Source organism: Nilaparvata lugens, chromosome 13 (assembly GCF_014356525.2).
Source record: "Nilaparvata lugens isolate BPH chromosome 13, ASM1435652v1, whole genome shotgun sequence".
NCBI classification, from domain to species: Eukaryota; Metazoa; Arthropoda; class Insecta; order Hemiptera; family Delphacidae; genus Nilaparvata; species Nilaparvata lugens.
In genome coordinates this window covers 534,390-555,466 of record NC_052516.1, presented here as the reverse complement: position 1 = coordinate 555,466, position 21,077 = coordinate 534,390, and the positions used below count along the sequence as shown (strand labels likewise).

Here is a 21,077-nt window from a genome sequence, read left to right as displayed (position 1 = left end):
TTTTGACTGAAAAATGTCCTAAAAAAAGAACAAAACTAGATCTTGTTATTCGTGATCAACTTGCTGTTACTTGTGACCTTGTGATCTTGTTCTATCGATATATCGCAAACAAGTCGATGTCATTGAATATCGATCGATAAGGCATGAATATCAATTTCACTGATGTATCGATACTCCTTGCCATTACTGCTTGACGATGAAATTTAGTTGGCAACGGCAACAATACAAGCATCATCTTGGCGCGCTTTCCGTTGATTTCAATTTTTAGGTTAGAACGGTAGTAAAAGTAAAGCTGTCAATTTTATTAAAATGGATTTATTTTATTTATTCAAAAGTTGTGTATATTCAATTCATTTATTATATTAACTTTTGTAGCTGCTGAATTTTGTACGTTTGGGCTAAATTTAAACCCATTCTTAACGCTACAGTTAATCTTGAAAACAAGGTAAGATTTCCTTGATATTGGTTAAGATTCTGTGTTAATAAAATTATTAAGATATCAAAAATATGTTTATATTTGAAACATTTGTGATTATCAACATTGAAAAATACAACCAAGTTGTGATAATATTCATTATTCTTGACGATTGTTTCGTAAACAAGTTTTATAGGTACTTTACTATCGTATAATTTCCAAGTTGCTTCAATCGTTTACTTCTCTATTGAAGTATACACTTGAACTCAAATTTAGTTTACTACAGTTCTACATCCAAAGAGGATAAAAATAAGTGTTATTTTTTAGCTACAACATAGCGTTGTATTTCAATTGAAATTCATTACACCGTAAAAGGTGCTGAATTACAATTTATAATTATAACGTATGCTACCAGAAAGGTTCAGCTTGCCAGTCTTTTTAAAAAATAAACATTCTTGTTAATACGATACAGAAAGCAAGCTACTTATTAAGTGATTCACAATTTACTTTAATTCCAGATGGCTTTCCGATCGAGATTCGACAGTACATCTTCAAGTCTGTCAACCCCCTTACATAGCAGATTCATAAATACTTCAACACCATTACTACCTCTTCAAGGAGATGCCACATTTGGTAAAGATGTCGTGGAATGGCTGAAGGCACTCGGTTACAAGAAAGAGATCGATCCAAACCTTATGAAAAAGTAAGAAACTAAATTAAGTACTCATTACATTAATAGTACTTACATAGAATAAGTTTTCACTTTCAACCACACAGACTGGAGGTCACTAAAATGAAGATGCTGAGGTGGAGTTGCGGCGAAACTACATCTTCAAAAAATAAATGTTACTATTTATTCTAAAATGGCATTATTTTTACTATTAAATGATATAAAAAACTTTATTTAAAGATTTGTTTTCCTTGAAATTATTCAACTTTCAAAATTTCCTGTTTCTCTAAAACAACCTGTAGAAGGGATAGGATTCAAAATTAAATAATAAGGAACACAATGAAGGTTACAGAAATACCTCAAAGAAATTACAGGAGAAAAGACTGCAGTGTTACGGACATAATATAGAGAGAAGGGAGGACGATTATGTGGGAAAAAGATCGACCACTTGGATGTCGAAGGCACAAGGAATAGGGGAAGACTTAGGAAGAAATGGGAAAATTGTATCGCCCAAGATCTTGCAGAGAAGGGACTAACACCAATCAAAGCCCATGACCGAGACTCCTGGAAGCTACTGACCCGAAACGCCGACCCCAACTCAGTAAAAAAAAGGCTGAGAAGAAGAAGAAGAAGAAGAAAGAAGACAGGAAGAGAAGAAGAAGGTGATGATGATGAAGAAGATAAGAAGATGAAGTGTTATAAGTATTCACTTTTCCCAGTTATTCTGTTTATCTAGCCTATTAATGTTTCAAACTTTTTATTTATTTTTTTAAATTTATTTATTTATTGTATAAAATACTATAATCATAATACAATTATGACATTGAGGAAAAACTAGGCTAAGCCTGGTACTATTTCTCTCCAAAAATTTTGATAAAATGTTAATGTTTCCAAAAGATAAGGTTATATAGTCACACACTGCTTCGTCACGTGATTTCGGTCCAGAAATGATGATTTAAAATTTTGAATTTTGAAGGTGATTTATACTCTAAATGATCACAAAATCACAATAAATTAAAACTTTAGAAATATTGCACTTATTTAAAAAAATTGAAAACTTATTAAAAACTGTCATTCAATACATCAATAGGCCTATTCTAATTCATTCATTTATTGAATGAACCAAATAAAGTATTCAAAAAAGAAATAAACAGATCATAGTCCAAAAACTTCCCTATTTCTCAATTTTGTTTCAAATTTAAGTTGTATTTTTGTTAATATTTTGCTCCTTTTTTCACAGACTATGTCCAAAATCACACCGAAAAATGTGGTACCATCTTATGAAGCATGTAAGACCACCCCAGGAGGTAGAGTTGGTCAAAAAGAATGTGTTGATCTCAAATTTGGAAAAAGATCAGAACAAATACAGAAACCTTTGAAGGTAAAACTATTTTCTCTCAAGTATTGATGTTTACACCTGTGCTCATCTGTTCTCATTTTAATTAAGTATTAGGGATAACGTACGATTTTTAAAAAAATGCAGAAGTCCTGTTTCAAAGAATTCTATTCAATATAAGAAATTCTATTCTCAATACCTTAGGGCAGAGAAAACTTAAACGATTGTATTGTTTTATGCCTAGGTCCGGTTGCACAAAAGCTGGTTACATTTTAACCGTGTTTAATTTCACGAGAACCAATCAGAGAAGTCCTTTTTCCTAAGACGGCTTTTCTGATTGGTTCTCGTGGAATTATTAACGATTAAAATTCAACCGGCTTTTGTGCAAACGGCACTAAGGGTATGATCACATAGGACGCACGTATGTGCAACTGCGCGTGAGATCATGCATGATCACGTGACCATGCTGTTGAGAATCATAATCTGGAAAGAGCCATAGTAACACGTTGTGACTCGCATGTAGCTGCTCACACTGACGCAACCAGCAAGTGCACGCGTTCAGTTTAAGTGTTCCTATTGCTTTTTCCAGATTTTGTTACTCATCTGCAAGCATGGGCATGCATAGGTGCTCTCGCATGCGCTTGCACATACGTGGATCCAATGTGATCATACCCATAGGGTAACCGTCCACTGGAACCGTATTCAACCGATCCGTTCGGCCGTTGGATCGGACGAATCTGCCGGCCGTTAATTCGGCCGAATATGGTCGTCTAATAGAATCGTTTACGTCAGTCTAGTTCAGTAGTTGGCTGGTTGCCAATCATCGAAATAACTACTATCATAGCCACCAAAATTTTTTCATAAACAATGATTATATTGAGATTTTGAAAATAGATTTTGAAACAAATATCCACTAAATTAGTTATTCATTGCAATAATCTTACCTTCAACAAATATCCACTAAATTAGTTATTCATTATGCAATCTTTGTTCACCGATTCCTTTGAACATGACAACGATGATAGGCCTATCTTTTGTCCCGCATATCCCACAATGGAACATGCTCTTGAACCAAACTTATCAACTTTTCATTGTCCATAGTTACAATTTTATTAAACAGAACAACTTAAAAAAACAAAAACAAACAAGACTGTGAAACAATTTCAAGTTAGGAACACTTTGTTGTCTCAGCTCGACTAGTTAGTTCGACCGGATAGAGCCAGAAAACCCCATTCAATACGGATCGAAAAATTGATCGGTCGGAGACGGCCGTATGAACCTGTTGCAATGGACGAGCATCTATTCCTTTCTCTGTTGGGGGATCGTTCGGTAGTTTTCGGCCGATGCTAGTTTGAACGAAAACGGTTCTAGTGGACGACCCACCTTAATCTTCCTAATATAATAAAGGATTTCTCATGAATTTTCTATCATAACCGTATGGCTAAGTTATGATTTTGTACGCCCGATTTTTTGCCGTTCTTATCAATTCTAGTTGGTCGACTTTGGCAAACATATTGCGTATCTGCATACATGGTGTGTTTGCCAAGTTCCGTTCAATCGAGTAGAATTTATAAGGACGGCAGAAAATCGGACGTCCAGAAATCGTTGTGTGTTTAAAGGTGCGTACAGATATACGCGCCGCGAACATGAGCAATTCACTTTTAATCAGCTGTCTATATCTGTATTTTTACAGAAACGGTAAGATACAGTTATAAAAAGCTTGGCATCAGCTGATTAAAAGTGAATTGCTCATGTTCGCGTCGCGTAAATCTGTAAGCACCTTAAGTAGCCTAACTTGAAACAAAAATATATAGTAATTACGGTATTCAAATTCAAGTTTGGTAAATGTTTAGCAATGTTTCAAATTTATGTAATAACTAGAGTGTTTATTTACAGAGATTGATACTTACTTTGTTTAGCACCTCACAGCACCTTCAGCACCTTACATTGTTTACTATAGTGAGGTCCACGTTACAATGGCAGTAGAGAAAGATAGCAGAATAACGTTTCCGATCCTCTGTCTTGTCAATGCCTTCTATAGACGGTAGCTGATACAGGTGTATTGATGTAATAATAACTGCTCATTCTCTTTTGAAATAATCAATTATATTTTTATTAAGAAAGAAATTATATTTTTCAATAATGTCATAATGAATTTCCATGTTAAGGATAAAATATTTTGTTAATTAATTAATAATTCTTCATTGTTAAAAGATCATCTGGCAACAGAGCAAAGCGAGAAAGAGATAGCGCTATCTGCTTTGTTGAATGATAGATAAGGATAGCAATATTATTCACAGCTGTGAATAACAAATAGTGAGTAGGTTTTTGATTTTGTATTCAATTTTTTAAATAAGTGCAATATTTCTAAAGTTTTTAATTTATTGTGATACATTCTGTGATTTATTTAGAGTATAAAATAACCTTCAAAATTCAAAATTTAAATCATCATTTCTGGACCGAAATCAAGTGACGAAAGCAATGTGTGATTATATAACCTTATCTTTTGGACAACATTAACATTTTATCAAAATTTCTGGAGAGAAAATAGTACAGGTTTAGCCTAGTTTTTCCTCCAATGTCATAATTTATTATGATTATAGTATTTTATACAATAAATAAAATAAATGATATCATCCTTAATCAAACACTGCCATTATACGTGGACATCACTATATGAAATATTCCCTTGAAATCTTGAATTATCAGAATTGTCTGAATGAAAAGCATTGATGCTATTTATAATGGATACTGACAGTTTGATATAAGTCTCTCTATAGTCATGTAATAGTTATTTTCCTACAGATACCCTGAAAAGTGACCATTTGTGCACTGATTGCAGGCTGCAAAGAATCACTTTTCCGCACTAGTGCGCAAAGTGAGTACTTTGCGTACTCCAGATTTGCAGCATGACAACGCAAAATAGTTAGTAGGTTATACGGAGCACCAGTGCAGGAAAATCGAAATTAAGTTGGTAACAGTGACTGCTGTGGCTGCTATAGTGAGCAGAGGTGCAACGAAGCACAACGCGCTAATTATTAGTAGATATTATAATGGAGGACAACGACAGCCACGTGCCACCAAGCACACACCACACAGCTGCCCCCCCCTTCAAACACTACTACATTATTCAGGCAATTTTACCAATAATTACCCACTTTTCATATTCAATGGTAACTGTAGGAAAAATTTAATGTGAAATACGTGTGCAAAGTTCCTCTGCTGCACTCAACAAACCATTCCGCCCTCGCCTACGGCTCGGGCGTAAACGTTTCTTTCGATGCAGCAAACTGTCACTTTGCGCACTAGTTGCACAAATAACTATTGAAAAATGCAGAGTGAAGTGGGCACTACAAGAATATTGACTATATTTATATATAAAATAAATAAAATTACATCACTCCACTTCCAATTGATTATTATAAAAGTCTTCAAGTAACCTTTATGAAGTAATAGCTCAGTTTATAAATAGTTGCTTTATAAAGAAAAATCTAATCATCATTATAAAATTGGATTTCTTGATTTCATGACTCAAGAAATATCCACTAAATTAGTTATTCATTATGCAATCTTTGTTCACCGATTCCTTTGAACATGACAACGATGATAAGCCTATCTTTTGTCTCGCATATCCCACAATGGAACATGCTCTTGAACCAAACTTATCAACTTTTCATTGTCCATAGTTACAATTTTATTCAAAAAACAAAAACAAACAAGACTGTGAAACAATTTCAAGTTAGGAACACTTTGTTGTCTCAGCTTGACTAGTTAGTTCGACCGGATAGAGCCAGAAAACCCCATTCAATTCGGATCGAAAAATTGATCGGTCGGAGACGGCCGTATGAACCTGTTGCAATGGACGAGCATCTATTCCTTTCTCTGTTGGGGGATCGTTCGGTCGCGTTCGGTAGTCTTCGGCCGATGCTAGTTCGGACGAAAACGGTTCTAGTGGACGGCCCACCTCAATCTCCCTAATATAATGAAGGATTTCTCATGAATTTTCTATCATAACCGTATGGCTAAGTTATGATTTTGTACGCCCGATTTTTTGCCGTTCTTATCAATTCTGGTTGGTCGAACATAACTTGGCAAACATATTGTGTATCCGCATAAATGGTGTGTTTGCCAAGTTCCGTTTCAATCGAGTAGATTTATAAGGACGGCAGAAAATCGGACGTCCAGAAATCGTTGTGTGTTTAAAGGTGCGTACAGATATACGCCCGCGAACATGAGCAATTCACTTTTAATCAGCTGTCTATATCTGTATTTTTACAGAAACGGTAAGATACAGTTATAAAAAGCTTGGCATCAGCTGATTAAAAGTGAATTGCTCATGTTCGCGGCGCGTAAATCTGTAAGCACCTTAAGTAGCCTAACTTGAAACAAAAATATATAGTAATTACGGTATTCAATTCAAGTTTGGTAAATGTTTAGCAATGTTTCAAATTTATGTAATAACTAGAGTGTTTATTTACAGAGATTGATACTTACTTTGTTTAGCACCTCACAGCACCTTCAGCACCTTACATTGTTTACTATAGTGAGGTCCACGTTACAATGGCAGTAGAGAAAGATAGCAGAATAACGTTTCCGATCCTCTGTCTTGTCGATGCCTTCTATAGACGGTAGCTGATACAGGTGTATTGATGTAATAATAACTGCTCATTCTCTTTTGAAATAATCAATTATATTTTATTAAGAAAGAAATTATATTTTTCAATAATGTCATAATGAATTTCCATGTTTTAGATAAAATATTTTGTAAATTAATTAATAATTCTTCCTCGTTATAAGATGATCTGGCGACAGAGCAAAGCGAGAAAGAGATAGCGCTATGTGCTTTGTTGAATGATAGACAAGGATAGCAATAGTATTGCTAATCAAACACTGTCGTTATAACTTGGACCTCACCATATGAATATATTCCAATATCAACTTCTCAACTACACAAAAAGTGACTAGCCTATATTCCCTTGAAATCTTGAAATTATCAGAATTGTCTGAATGAAAAGCATTGATGCTATTTATAATGAATACTGACAGTTTGATATAAGTCTCTCTATAGTCATGTAATAGTTATTTGTGCAACTAGTGTGCAAAGTGACAGTTTGCTGCACCGAAAGAAACGTTTACGCCCGAGCCGTAGGCGAGGGCGGAATGGCTTCTTGAGTGCAGCAGAGGAACTTTGCGCACGTATTTCACATTTAATTTTTCCTACAGTTACCATTGAATATGAAAAGTGGTTGATTGAATGATTATGGGTAAAATGATGGCTGAAATCCATCAAATGTTGTGTGTGTGATGCTGTTATTAATAGCAACTTTAAGTCATTAAAAATTAATAATCCAATTGAAGTTGAAAATTCTCAGCCAAAGTTCTCATTTTTATTCATTCAAGAATCAGAAAAAATACAGATGGAACAAAAACTTCACATTCAAAATACACGCCAACAGCTTGTTGGCTGAACCGAGATGCAAGATGGCTGAACACAACAAGATGGCTGAACCGACAAGCGCGCGACCTAGCGGGAAGAATCGTACCTAAGTTTGTTTCATCCAGCTAAAATTACTGAAACACGATTCAGAAATTTAGACTTTTGCTCAAATTAACGAGAAAAATGCTCAAACTAAACTGAAAAATATTTATAAAAATAACATAGACAACAGAGAATATTATTGTAGTATTGTTATGATTTTTATTATTTTATTTATATGAATATCGAACGGTAATCATTTAACCTCAAAATTCGAATTTTATAATGTATATTTGCTACTTTTCTCATTTCTTGGAGTTGAAATAATAATTATCAATAGAAAAGAACTATTATTTATTATTTAATGATGAGAATTCGTAAATGATGATTATTTAATTATGATTTAGATGAACATTATTCTTGTTTTGGATTTCTAGATTGGGATTTTATCATAAATGTAGGGTAGCCATTGAAATGATTCTTATCTAAATCTAACCACAGTCATTTTTACCAACTTAATTTTTGTTTTCGTGCACTAATCCTCCATATAACCCACCAACTATTTTGTGTTGCCATGTTGCAAATCTGGAGTGCAGAAAAGATTTTTCCCGCACTAGAGCGGAAAAGTGATTCTTTGCGTTCTGTAATCAGTGCAGCAATGGCCACTTTTCAACATAACTGTAGGAAAAATATCTATCCATTCAATTTGTGCATATCTGTAGCTATTGGTAATTTTGTTATAGTTGGCCAAACGAAAATGGGTCCCTCAAGGTCAAAGCTTGCTCTTGACACCACCACCCGTCTCTACCAACACTGTTGGCACTTTGTACTAAGGGTGGCTAGTAAGAGAGAAAGTGAATGTGTGTGTGAGAGAGGGTGTGATAGTGAAGTATTGTTATTGTGGGGAGTATTGTTTGTCTTATCTGTCCAAAGCCTGGATGAAGTGTGATGGGAATCAAATGAGAATTCATGCAAATTGAAAAATGCAGAGTGAAGTGGGCACTACAAGAATATTGACTAAAATAAATAAAATTACATCACTCCACTTCCAATTGATTATTATAAAAGTCTTCAAGTAACCTTTATGAAGTAATAGCTCAGTTTATAAATAGTTGCATTTATAAAGAAAAATCTAATCATCATTATAAAATTGGATTTCTTTGATTTCATGACTCAAGAAAGAGTTATACATCATACATAACAATATTCTTTCCTTCATTTCATGATGTTGAAGAATATAGCGGATGATGGGAGGAGGTAGCGGGGGGGTGTTATTGTTCTACCTTCAAAGAATGACATAATACGAGAACTTTTGAACCTGATGTGCTCAAAAGAATTTGTGACAGGTAGTGACGGAAAAGAGGAAGAGGGAAGGTATGAGAAGGAAAGAGTGATGTTCAGGGTGTAGAAATATAGTCAATATATATAGACTGGTCGAGTGAGGGGTGGCCACCAGTGGCAACATTGCAGTGGCCTTGAGTGGCCATTTTCGCTTGGTCAACTATAGACTGAATATTTTTATTCAAATTTTCCCAGGCAATTGTAAACACACCCGAAGACTTTGATAATTATAAACAATGGATGGACTTGCGCAGTGAAATTGCTGATAAGGAGAGTGAAGTACGTGCTATTACCGGTGATATAAGAACGCTGCAATTGAAAAGTAGATTGAAAGGTATGTAGGTTTATTTAGTAGATGGCTAGTCTATTTTTAATCATTTGAACTTATATTCTTACCTATTTTACAAATAATTGTCCAAGCAATGTGCTTGTTATTTGTCTCAATTCTCAATACTCTTGGGTGTGTGTGTGTGTGTGTGTGTGCGTGTGTGTGTTTGTGTGTGTGTGTGTGTGTGGTGTGTGTGTGTGTTGTGTGTGTGTGTGTGTGTGTGTGTGTGTGTTTGTGTATGAGTGTATGTGCGTCTGTGTACACGATATCTCATCTCCCAATTAACGGAATGACTTGAAATTTGGAACTTAAGGTGCTTTCACTATAAGGATCCGACACGAACAATTTCGATCAAATGCAATTCAAGATGGCGGCTAAAATGGCAAAAATGTTGTCAAAAACATGGTTTTTTGTGATTTTCTCGGAAACGGCTCCAACGATTTTGATCAAATTCATACCTGAAATAGTCATCGATAAGCTCTATCAACTGCCACAAGTCTCATATCTGTAAAAATTTCAGGAGCTCCGCCTCATCAATGCATATAGATTTTCAATCATTAGGCTTCAGATACAATTGAAACAAAAAAAATCAACTGGAGTAGATTGAGCATGAAAATCTCTACAATTAATGTTCAGTAACATTTTCACTTAAAATTGAAAATAAGCTTTAAATTCGAGAAAATGTGATTATTCAATTGCAAATTATTGTTGATTCTATTAAATCATTCACTATGAAGAGATAGCAGACCTCATGTGTGTCTCCAGCGTTATTGCCCTGTCACCAGCTGGCTCAAATATTTGAATAGTAGACTTGAGAGGCGCGGGAACACTAGCGTCAGGTGATCAATTTTCATAACGGCAAGGAAAGTTGTGTGAGTGCACCACACCAGATTTTTTCTCTTTTCGTAGGTTTATTTAGAAGATGAAAAGTCTATTTTCAATCATTTAAACTTATTTTCCTACCTATTCTATAATTTTCTAAGCATTTTACTTGTTATCTGTCTCACTTCTCAATCCTCTTATACTCATGTCAACCTATGCCTACTTTCATTTTTTCACTTTTCATTCGTAGTTCATTTTTCATTATTTTTCCTCATTCAATCCATTTATTTGTGTTTCTTTCCTTCTCACCATTTTCTCCAACTTTCACTTATTTCTCTCCCATCTTCTCTCTTTTATTTCTCTTATACGTCCTCCTCACCTTCTCCTTCTTCAACTTCTCATCCTGGTACTTCTCTTATTTCTTCCCCTATTCCTCCTTCTTCTGTTCTTCCTCCTCCTCCTCCTCCTCCTCCTCCTCCTCCCCGGTCGTGTGTTGATGGGAAGGATATTATTTTATATCCTTAAAGAATCGACAATTATTTGTTGAAACACCGCCGATTTTATGAAGTTACATTACAATTTTATACTATCGTTATTTTAATTGCATTCAATCTTTATTCTCATTGATTAATCATCTACAATTTGTAAAATTCGTTGATTAATATTAGCATAATATTAGCCGTCATTTAATGTAAATTAGTGTATAAGCAAGTAAAAATTGTAACATACATAAATGAAGAAATCTAACCTAATCTAATCCCCAACTTCTCCGTCTCTTCCTTCTTCTCCTTCTCCTTCTCCCTCTGATCCCCCTTCACCATCTATTCCACCTCATAGAATTCTTCCCTCACTCTTTGAATTCCTCTTTCTCTATCGAATTATTAATCATTCACTCTTCTACTGGACGTCTCTAGCCTATCTCTTTCCATCTAATGTGTCTTCTCCTTTTAATCACTTGTTATATTGAATGTATAGTGCAAGATATGTTATGAATCACATTCCTAATATCACAATATATTAAATTCATATCAAAATAATATGTAGCTTTCATCAATGGCTACGAGTTGGCGTTAAAGTCAAGTTTTGAAAATTTGCGACAGCTCTTATTATTATTTCATCTTCACAGTCCTCTTCATATTAACTAAATTAATACTATTGTTTATCTTCCTCCAGTTATTACTTCTTTATCTACTTTTCATAAAACATTTAATACCTTCAATTAATCATATTTTGTATAATAATTAGAAATTTCCTTGATTAACACTTTGATAATTAAATACTTTCCATATTAATACTTTCCATGTATAATACCTGAATAATTCATTCAATTCTTCCCATAATTCACTTTCAGAACACCAAATAAAAGCTACTAAAGAACAAATCAGCGAATGCAACCAGAAAAATGATTTGTTGAATATGAAAATCCGACAAGAAACTGACAAACTGAAAAATCTGAAGAACGATATCGCCACCTGCGAAATTCTTATAAACAAGGCGGTCGATTTGAAGGAAGAAGAATCTCCTACTGATAAGGTAAGCAGAATATAATTTTTTCACTTTTTGTGTAGCTGAGAAGTTGATATTGTGGTAATTATTCATATTGAATTAAAAAGACTAAGAAATTGTACAAAAAAAAAAACACAGATTTATTGATACTTAGAAAGACCGGTTTCGGTTATTACACCATTGTCAATCTCTGATAAACTGTTTATCAAAAAACCACAGATTTATTGATACTAAAGGTGCGTACAGACTTTCGCTCTGCTCCGCAACCGAACGTCACTCCAGCAGAGCGATTGATGATCGATCGGCGAGCAAGAGTGGTTCGACCGGGGAACGCGAGAAGATCTAACATCTTCCGTAACGTTCATGATGGGTGCGTGGGCGGAGCGACTGTGGTTCTATGGTGGTACGAGGGCGGTACGAGGGAAGAGCGTGCTCGGTGCGGGTTGGAAGCGCGAATATGTGTACGCAGCTTTAGAAAGACCGGTTTCGGCTATTACACCATTGTCAATCTCTGATAAACTTTGTTTAAAACTTTACAAGTAAACTTTGTTTATCAGAGATTGTCAATGGTGTAATAACCGAACCGGTCTTTCTAAGTATCAATAAATCTGTGGTTTTTTGACAATTTCTTAGTCTTTCTCATTCAATATCATTTTTTATCATTTATCATAAATGAAAATTATTGTTATCAACTCTTTCAAAGAGCTAATAGGTATTACTATTCAATATAACATTAATTTAGCTCAATATAGATGAATGGGCTTAGATTATATTGGAAAAAGGTAAATAATTATTCTCATCAATCTCTTCCAAAGATCTAAAAGGTATTTCTATTCAAGATTACATCAAGTTAGCTCAATTTAAAACTAAACTAGACTAAACCTGAAAAAACTAAACTAGGAATTAAAACCTGGACATTCAGTAACTTTTTCTTCCATATCGACGTATGAATTTCTGCTCAAACTACTGTTTGCAAGGTCAATTCTTTTAGATACATTTGTTGAAAGTGGACTCGCTTACAAATGTTGCATATATTTTTCTCTTTTTTCCTACTTTCTTCTCCAATACTTCCCTTTTCATTTCCTCTTCACCCTTCATTCCTTACTTTTATACCCTCTATCCCCTGCCTATTACATGGGAAACCATAGTTGTCTAGGTATTTTCCCTTTCTTTCCAGCACACCCCGCCATGAAGCCTGTTTTTGTATTTTATTAGAAATTTATTTTTGATTGTGATATTTTGTCTTCTGATTTCTTTTATGTATATTGTATTGTGATGATTTGTATAAAATTATTGATTGATTGATAAGATGAATGGGTTCACATTAGCTCCATTTACTATTGACTATTCAGTTGTTCAAATTCGAATCCGATGTTATCAATGTTCTTAAGATGGTCATGTTTAAAGGGCCCCTCACTACCTCCGTAAACAAAGCGTAGTGCTTCGTGTGACGTCAGCACAGGTAGGCTCCTACACCAATCAAAACTAGCTGATATAGATCAGCTGAAATCAACGAATTTTGATTGGTGTAGGAGCCCTACCTGTGCTGACGTCACACGAATGCACTATGGCTTTGTTTACGGAGGTAGTGGCCCCATACATTAGGGAACTTGGATCGGCAAACTTGGTTCGGGGAACCAAGTTCGTGTAGGATTTGTCCACACACTGTAGTGGGGAGAGCGAACAACCGTTCGTTACTCCAGTGTCTTTCGGGGTCTAAAGATGAGTGTTTCAAAGTTTGCAGCTGCTGTGAGAAGAAATTATATTTTATATATATATATATATAGATATAGATATAGATAGATAGAATATATCGCCCTGGCGGACGAACCGAACAAAGTTTTTAGTCCAGATTGAAGACTAAATTCGTCACGAATTTGGTTCGCGGTTCGCCAATTTTCCTCTTACACTGGGGAACTTGGTTCGCAAGAACTAAGCTCCCCGATCCAAGTTCCCTAGTGTATGGGGCCCTTAAGTCATCCATTCTGAGTAGTTGTGAAGTTCATCATTTTAGGTTCAAACATATACATTTTGTTTTCATACATTCCATATGTTTCTTTTTTCTTTATTATATTTTTTCTATTTTCGACTGAATCTCAAGCCACTAATTATAGCCGACTGATTACTCGTTGCCATCGCTTAAACTACTTAGTTTTGCTGGTAACGCCAATGATAATTTTATAATCGATTTTTAAATGGAAAATATTTATTTTAAGTTTTTGTAATGATTGCATATGAAAATTTTATATTTTCACATTTGTAAAGTTTGTTTAATGATTTTGGCAATAAATATTTCTTTATTCTTTTTTTATTCTTTATTCATTGTCTTGGAAATTAATAAATTTATCCGATTGTTTTTAGATATCATCCGTCACTTCTGAGCTTGAAAACTTGTATCGTACCCGTCAAATGGACCAATCAATGCAAATATCATTTGAAAACGACCTCCTATGGAATAAGGTAAGTTTCTTATTGTTTCTAAACGTATTTCTTAAAATCTAAATTAATTTTCAAATAAAATTTAAATGTGATTCGGTGTGAGTTCTTTAAAGATGTTCGGAGGGCCGTATTTTTTTGACAGACAGACAAAAATATTTATTCTAAAAAATACAATTTACAATGTAAAAATCTTATCCACTCATTCTCAATATAAAGCTGCGTACACATATTCGCGCTTCCAACCCGCACCGAGCACGCTCCTCCCTCGTACCACCATCAAACCACAGTCGCTCCGCCCACGCACCATCATGAACGTTACGGAAGATGTTAGATCTTCTCGCGTTCCCCGGTCGAACCACTGTTGCTCGCCGGTCGATCATCAATCGCTCTGCTGGAGTGACGTTCGGTTGCGGAGCAGAGCGACAGTCTGTACGCACCTTAAAACAACAACAAAGAATAAAAACAAACCTCATGAATACACTAAGCCAAATAAATCTTTAGAAATGGTCTGCATGGGCAAAAAATGCCTGTGCGCAAACCAGAGTTGCATATTACAAGTTCTACAGAGAGAAAGGAAACACTATGAAAGGAAATACTGTGTTCAAATCCACATTTATTCTCAACTCATGACAACATTCATTCTTATAACACAAGGAATAAATCGAATCTGAGGAATGAGTACTGCTCTTACAAATCCAGCCATACGAGTTTTAAGGCCTTTTCTATAAAGTTTTATAACCATTTACCACCAAATGTTCGAGGTTTGACGCTCAGGGAATTTAAACTAAGAATTTTTTTATAAAAAACTGTTTTTATAGTGTGGATGAATATTTCAATGTTAACATGGAGTCTATCTAGATTTCAGGTAATTGCTATTGTCTAATATAGATCTCTAATATAGTTTGTAATATTGACGTGGCCGATACAAATTATAAAGTGTTTGTCTGTGGCAATAAATTGATTTGATTTGACTAATTTTGATGCATTCAGAATCTTATTGAATATAATTATTAGGCAGGTATTATAATTTGTTGTGATGACGTTTTTTGCATTGTCCACTCCCAGCTGTATTAAAAATTTCTTTAATTTCAATTTAAATAAGGATGTCGAGACGTCCTGAAATACTATCTGATGTGGGAAGTGACGAACCAAGTTACGATACAGAACATGTGAAATATAGAAGGAATAGGATTGTGTTAAAGGGTCTGGAGGGGTATAGCTGTAATTATTCATTATTATATTATCATATTATTATATGATCCATTCAAGTCTAACCCGGGTTTAACTTAATAAAGGATTATTGTAATTATACCAGGATTAGTTGTAAGTAATCCAGGATTTATTGTATTATTGATCATTGTAATTGCCAATTTTCAGGTTTGATTTGAAAGTACTGGTGTAGAATAGTTATTTTTGCAACTAGTGCGCAAAGTGACAGTTTGCTGCACCGAAAGAAACGTTTACGCCCGAGCCGTAGGCGAGGGCGGAATGGTTTCTTGAGTGCAGCAGAGGAACTTTGCGCACGTATTTCTTAAAATCTAAACCATTTTCAAATAAAATTTGAATGTGATTCGGTGTGAGTTCTTTAAAGATGTTCGGAGGGCCGTATTTTTTTGACAGACAAAAAAATATTTATAAAAATAAATGCAATTTACAATGTAAAAATCTTATGCACTCATTTTCAATATAGGCTAAAGCTGCGTACACATATTCGCCCTTCCAACCCGCACTGAGCACGCTCCTCCCTCGTACCGCCCTCGTACCACCATCGAACCACAGTCGCTCCGCCCACGCACCCATCATGAACGTTACAGAAGATGTTAGATCTTCTCGCGTTCCCCGCTCGAACCACTGTTGTCGATCATCAATCGCTCTGCTGGAGTGACGTTCGGTTGCGGAGCAGAGCGACAGTCTGTACGCACCTTAAAACAACATCAAAGAATAAAAACAAACCTCATGAATACACTAATCCAAATAAATCTTTAGAAATGGTCTGCATGGGTAAAAAATGCCTGTGCGCAAACCAGAGTTGCATATTACAAGTTTTACAGAGAGAAAGGAAACACTAATTTTGATGCATTCAGAATCTTATTGAATATAATTATTAGGCAGGTATTATAATTTGTTGTGATGATGTTTTTTGCATTGTTCACTCCCATTAAAAATTTTTGACGTGACAACGTCTTATTAATTGGTTTGCCGGGTGACACTACAAGAAACTGCGTTACGTTTCCACGTTATGCGCTCACAATGAGAGCGAGTGGGAGCGTTCGTTTCGGTTCACGGTCGTCTGGAAAGAGCACGAATAGGAGCAGTGGCGAGCAACGCAGCAGCAACCCGAAGGCATTCACCTGGAGAGAGAGTGAAACGGAGCAATCTCCTGCGACTGCGCCACTACTTAGTGAATAGGTTATGTGAATAAGTATAAGTGAATAGGTATAAGTGTAAGTATAATAGGTATAAGTGAATAGGTTATGTTGTAGTAATCACAATGTTGTGGTAGTTTTCAATCATAAAAGTAGTATAAATCGTTTCTCAGCCAATAATAATTTGTTTAACTTGAAAAAATGAGTGTGACTTGCTATGTAAAAAATTGAATGGAGCACAGTTAGCCCGCCTAAGAGCGAGAAAGACAGAGTGATTTTGTTGAGGATGTGTGAAGGTAAAAATAAAATTTTGTTAATATGAAATTCAGTGCGAGATTCTTTGTATAAATTAATGTTTTAAATATAATTCTTTGTATAAATAAATGTTTTAAATTGTTACTATTCATCCTTCTTCCTACTATAGGAATGAATATTCACATTAAAATTATTTTAGCACTCAAAGTCGTTGTCACGTAAAACTTTCGCCCGTATACCAACTTTACAGGCAACTATGCAATTTTTTTAATTTCAATTTAAATAAGGATGTCGAGAGGTCCTGAAATACTATCTGATGTGGGAAGTGACGAACCAAGTTACGATACAGAACATGTGAAATATAGAAGGAATAGGATTGTGTAAGAAGTCTCTGGAGGGGTATAGCTGTAATTATATATTATTATATTATCATATTATTATATGATCCATTCAAGTCTAACCCGGGTTTAACTTAATAAAGGATTATTGTAATTATACCAGGATTAGTTGTAAGTAATCCAGGATTTATTGTATTATTGATCATTGTAATTGCCAATTTTCAGCTTTGATTTGAAAGTACTGGTGTAGAATAGTTATTTGTGCAACTAGTGCGCAAAGTGACAGTTTGCTGCACCGAAAGAAACGTTTACGCCCGAGCCGTAGGCGAGGGCGGAATGGTTTCTTGAGTGCAGCAGAGGAACTTTGCGCACGTATTTCACATTAAGTTTTTCCTACAGTTACCATTGAATATGAAAAGTGGGTAGTTATGGGTAAAATTGCCTGAAATGCATCAAATGTTTTTCTGTGTAATTTTATTATTATAAAAACCTTAATCCTAAAATCCTAAAGTCCTCGTTGTCCTTGGTTATAATATATAATGTAATAATTAGCGCGTTGTGCTTGGTTGCACCTCTGCTCACTATAGCAGCCACAGCAGTCACTGTTACCAACTTCATTTTGATTTTGCTGCACTGTTGCTCCATATAACCTACTAAGTATTTTGCGTTGCCATGTTGCAAATCTGGAGTGCAGAAAAATTTTTCCCGCACTAGAGCGGAAAAGTGATTCTTTGCGTTCTGTAATCAGTGCAGCAATGGCCACTTTTCAACGTAACTGTAGGAAAAAGATGTTTGGATGATAGTAATGCTTCATACAAATTTAACAAAATTTCATATTGATCCAGGATTAAATCAAGCTGTGTTCACTATAGAACCGTTTGCGCAATATTAGTTTGACTAGTTGTTGGTTTAAACTGTGAATGTAACACATTGTAATGAAATATGACCTTAGCTTGACGTTCAATGCTGAACTATCAACCTTCAATGAAGATTCTCTTGAATTGCATTTCAAGTTCTCATTAGAATATGTGTCTCTCATTCTATTATTTGTCATAAATTTATTCTATTTTTTTGATTAGGTTGACGAACTTGCGATAACAGTAGCACCCAATGAAATAATCAATCATATTAGTGCTTCTTTGGTATCAGTCAGTGAGAAATTGAACGAAGAAATGAATAAATTCACAAATCTGAAGGCAAGGTAAGGATTTTGAACATAAAAAATGAATAGAATAAATTAATAATTAAAATAATCTTCATTGCTGTACAGTATTTAAAAATTTACATGATTCAACCTGATACAATATGAGAATATACTATACATACTATACATAAACAAAGTAATTAAATTTGAAAATAAAGGATTTCCAGAAAAGCCTTAAGCTTGAGTTCCGGCAGGCAAATCATTTGTTTATTATCATTTTAATTCATTTATTGAATTCCTTATTCATGTTTTCGTTTATTACTTATTAGTAGTTCTGTGAACAGTAGACCTCGCGCTCAGTAAGTTACATTGACCTGTTGTTATGTTTTCTCAAAAATTAATAGATAATTTATCAATTTAAAATGTCTAGAAAGAATCCTAAATGAACATAGAGCTTTCTGCCCTATCGTACCGTGACGTGTCGTCCCGGAATGTAAGTGTGAGCGCTGTTATCAGGTCTGACTGCAACTGTCTACAACGTTGATGGAGAGATACATTTTCAAGATCTTCGATGTTTTTAAACGGGTAGTATTATAGTCAATTGTCTACTAACGTTGATGGAAAGATACATTTTCAAGATGTTCGATGTTTTTGAACGGGTAGTATTATAGTCCACTAGACAGCTGATTTATGATGAATAATTTTATAGTCTGATTTTTACTCTAATATTGGCGTATGAAGGAGGCTCCTTTTCCCTTTTATATTATCCTTGAAATGCAAAATTTTCAAAAGCCTTGTATATACGTTGACGCGCAATTTAAAAAGGAACATACCTGTCAAATTCAATGAAAATCTATTACCGCGTTTCGCCTTAAATGATAAACATTTAAACATTAAGAGAAATGCCAAACCGTCGACTTGAATCTCAGACCTCACTTCGCTTGGTCAATTATTGTAATAGGTAACTTCTTTTTTTCTACTCCAACTATTATAGATATGTATTTTATTTTCTTCCAGTTAATTGAGTTTGTCTAGTTTAATTCTATTCTCTCATTATTTTCCAGCGTATTACATGCTGGTACCAACGACTTATCAGGTTTACAACAGTCGCTCATTGACACTTTCTCTGAATTCCATGATCTGGAGAAAGATTCTGAACTTCTCAAAATAAATATCGATATGCTGAAACGCCAAGTTACTGATAACATTATAAAGGTTGGTGAATAATTATTCTATCATTCTAATTCTCCTTTTCTCATTTGGTCCTATAGTAAAGTCCACGTTATAATAGCAGTGGAGGAAGATAGCAGAACAATGTTGCCGAACAATGTGGCCGATTGCGTGCAAACCCCTTCTATTCTTTGGGGGAGTTTTTCACACATTCTTTATAATAAGTTAAGTGTTTGAATATTCTATTGACGTTGCTGATTGACTGTATTGTCCGATAGCAAAAGAATTAAATCTATCTCTATCTACCGTATCTATCTTGTCAATGCCTTTTATAGACGGTAGCTGATACAGGTTTATTGATGTAATATTAACGGTTCATTCCAGTTTAAAATAATCAATTATATTTTATCAAGCAAGAAATTATATTTTTCAATAATTCATAATTAAGATGAAATATGTTTTAATTAATTATCAATTCTACATTGTTCAAAGACGATCTGGCAACAGAGGAAAGCGAGAAAGAGGTAGCGCTATCAGCTTTGTTGAATGATAGACAAGGATAGCAATACCATTGCACTGCCATTATAACGTGGACCTCACTATAGTTCCCTTCAATTCTCTTCTTCTCTTTTGGCTCTAGTTGGATTTTCAATTGAAGAAAAACTAGATACTATAAGACAGAGTAATTTGTTGTATCTGTAGATTCAGTGTCAAGTTAATAAAATGGAGCCTACACTATGCACAGATTTGTTGTGGAATTTCTCCATATTAAAATGATATAAACGCGATATTGTCAGTTCCACATGATTTATTTGAGTCAAAATAAAGTTTTGAATTGAAGAATTGAAAGTGATCACTGATGATGATGCCTTGAGTTCATTGAAACTTTAGTTTGGCTCAAATAAATCATGTGGAGCTGACAGTATTGCAGATATATTTTCAGATTTGGTGTAAAAATTGAAATGAACATATCCTATGTACAGGGACCGGTTTTATAGTGATTGTTATGTTTGCACCACTGTCATTGAAAAGGCGGGAATGCTGTACATCGACAGGTCTATTTTGGTCATTTCAGTAGCCAGTATGTCGTGGTCAAGTGAACATCAAGCGATTGTGATTGAAGCTTATTTTAAAAATAATGACCCAGTTAACACAGCGTTCATGTCACAGACATTTCAATTATTTAAATTGATACGCGTCTGTTCCCAGTAGGAATACGATCTTGTTGGGGGTAAAGAATTTCAGGAACACGTTGTCCGCTTTAAAAACGAAACCAACAGGACGAAAACGAACCGTGAGAACGCCTGAGTAGCTGCAACACGGTCTCCACGATGTTCAGAAGTGAAACATGCTGTTGCGCTAGCCATTTCTAATCGAAGTGCACGACGAATTCTTCATTCCGACCTAGAAGTCCATCCGTATAAGATAATGTTAGTTCAACAACTTAATGCAAATTATGGGCACATTGCAA

At 34.8% G+C, this 21,077-nt stretch overlaps 1 protein-coding gene and 1 long non-coding RNA gene across 2 annotated transcripts in view; both read left to right on the top strand.

Annotated features, from left to right (window-relative positions):
* The first annotated feature begins 394 nt into the window (after positions 1-394).
* On the top strand, positions 395-19,663 carry LOC111057849. Its single transcript, XM_039440323.1, has 8 exons — positions 395-445; positions 934-1,118; positions 2,326-2,466; positions 9,434-9,572; positions 11,740-11,921; positions 14,256-14,354; positions 18,372-18,493; positions 19,501-19,663. The coding sequence occupies exons 2-8, from the start codon at positions 1,065-1,067 to the stop codon at positions 19,661-19,663; spliced, it is 900 nt and encodes a 299-aa protein (XP_039296257.1). The 5' UTR covers positions 395-445; positions 934-1,064.
* Positions 19,664-20,810: 1,147 nt separating this feature from the next.
* Positions 20,811-21,077, top strand: part of LOC120353962 — a 9,500-nt gene continuing 9,233 nt past the window's right edge. Inside the window, exons 1-2 of the long non-coding RNA XR_005572697.1 lie at positions 20,811-20,914; positions 20,946-20,947. This is a non-coding gene — a long non-coding RNA (uncharacterized LOC120353962). The remainder of the gene's footprint in view (positions 20,915-20,945; positions 20,948-21,077) is intronic.

Bases quoted from the DNA above. Each gene is read 5' to 3' on its own strand.
- LOC111057849 (XM_039440323.1), top strand. From the start codon at position 1,065: ATGGCTGAAGGCACTCGGTTACAAGAAAGAGATCGATCCAAACCTTAT. The intron at 9,573-11,739 runs GTATGTAGGTTT...ATTCACTTTCAG, and splicing joins ATTGAAAAGTAGATTGAAAG to AACACCAAATAAAAGCTACT. The intron at 14,355-18,371 runs GTAAGTTTCTTA...TTTTTTGATTAG, and splicing joins ACGACCTCCTATGGAATAAG to GTTGACGAACTTGCGATAAC.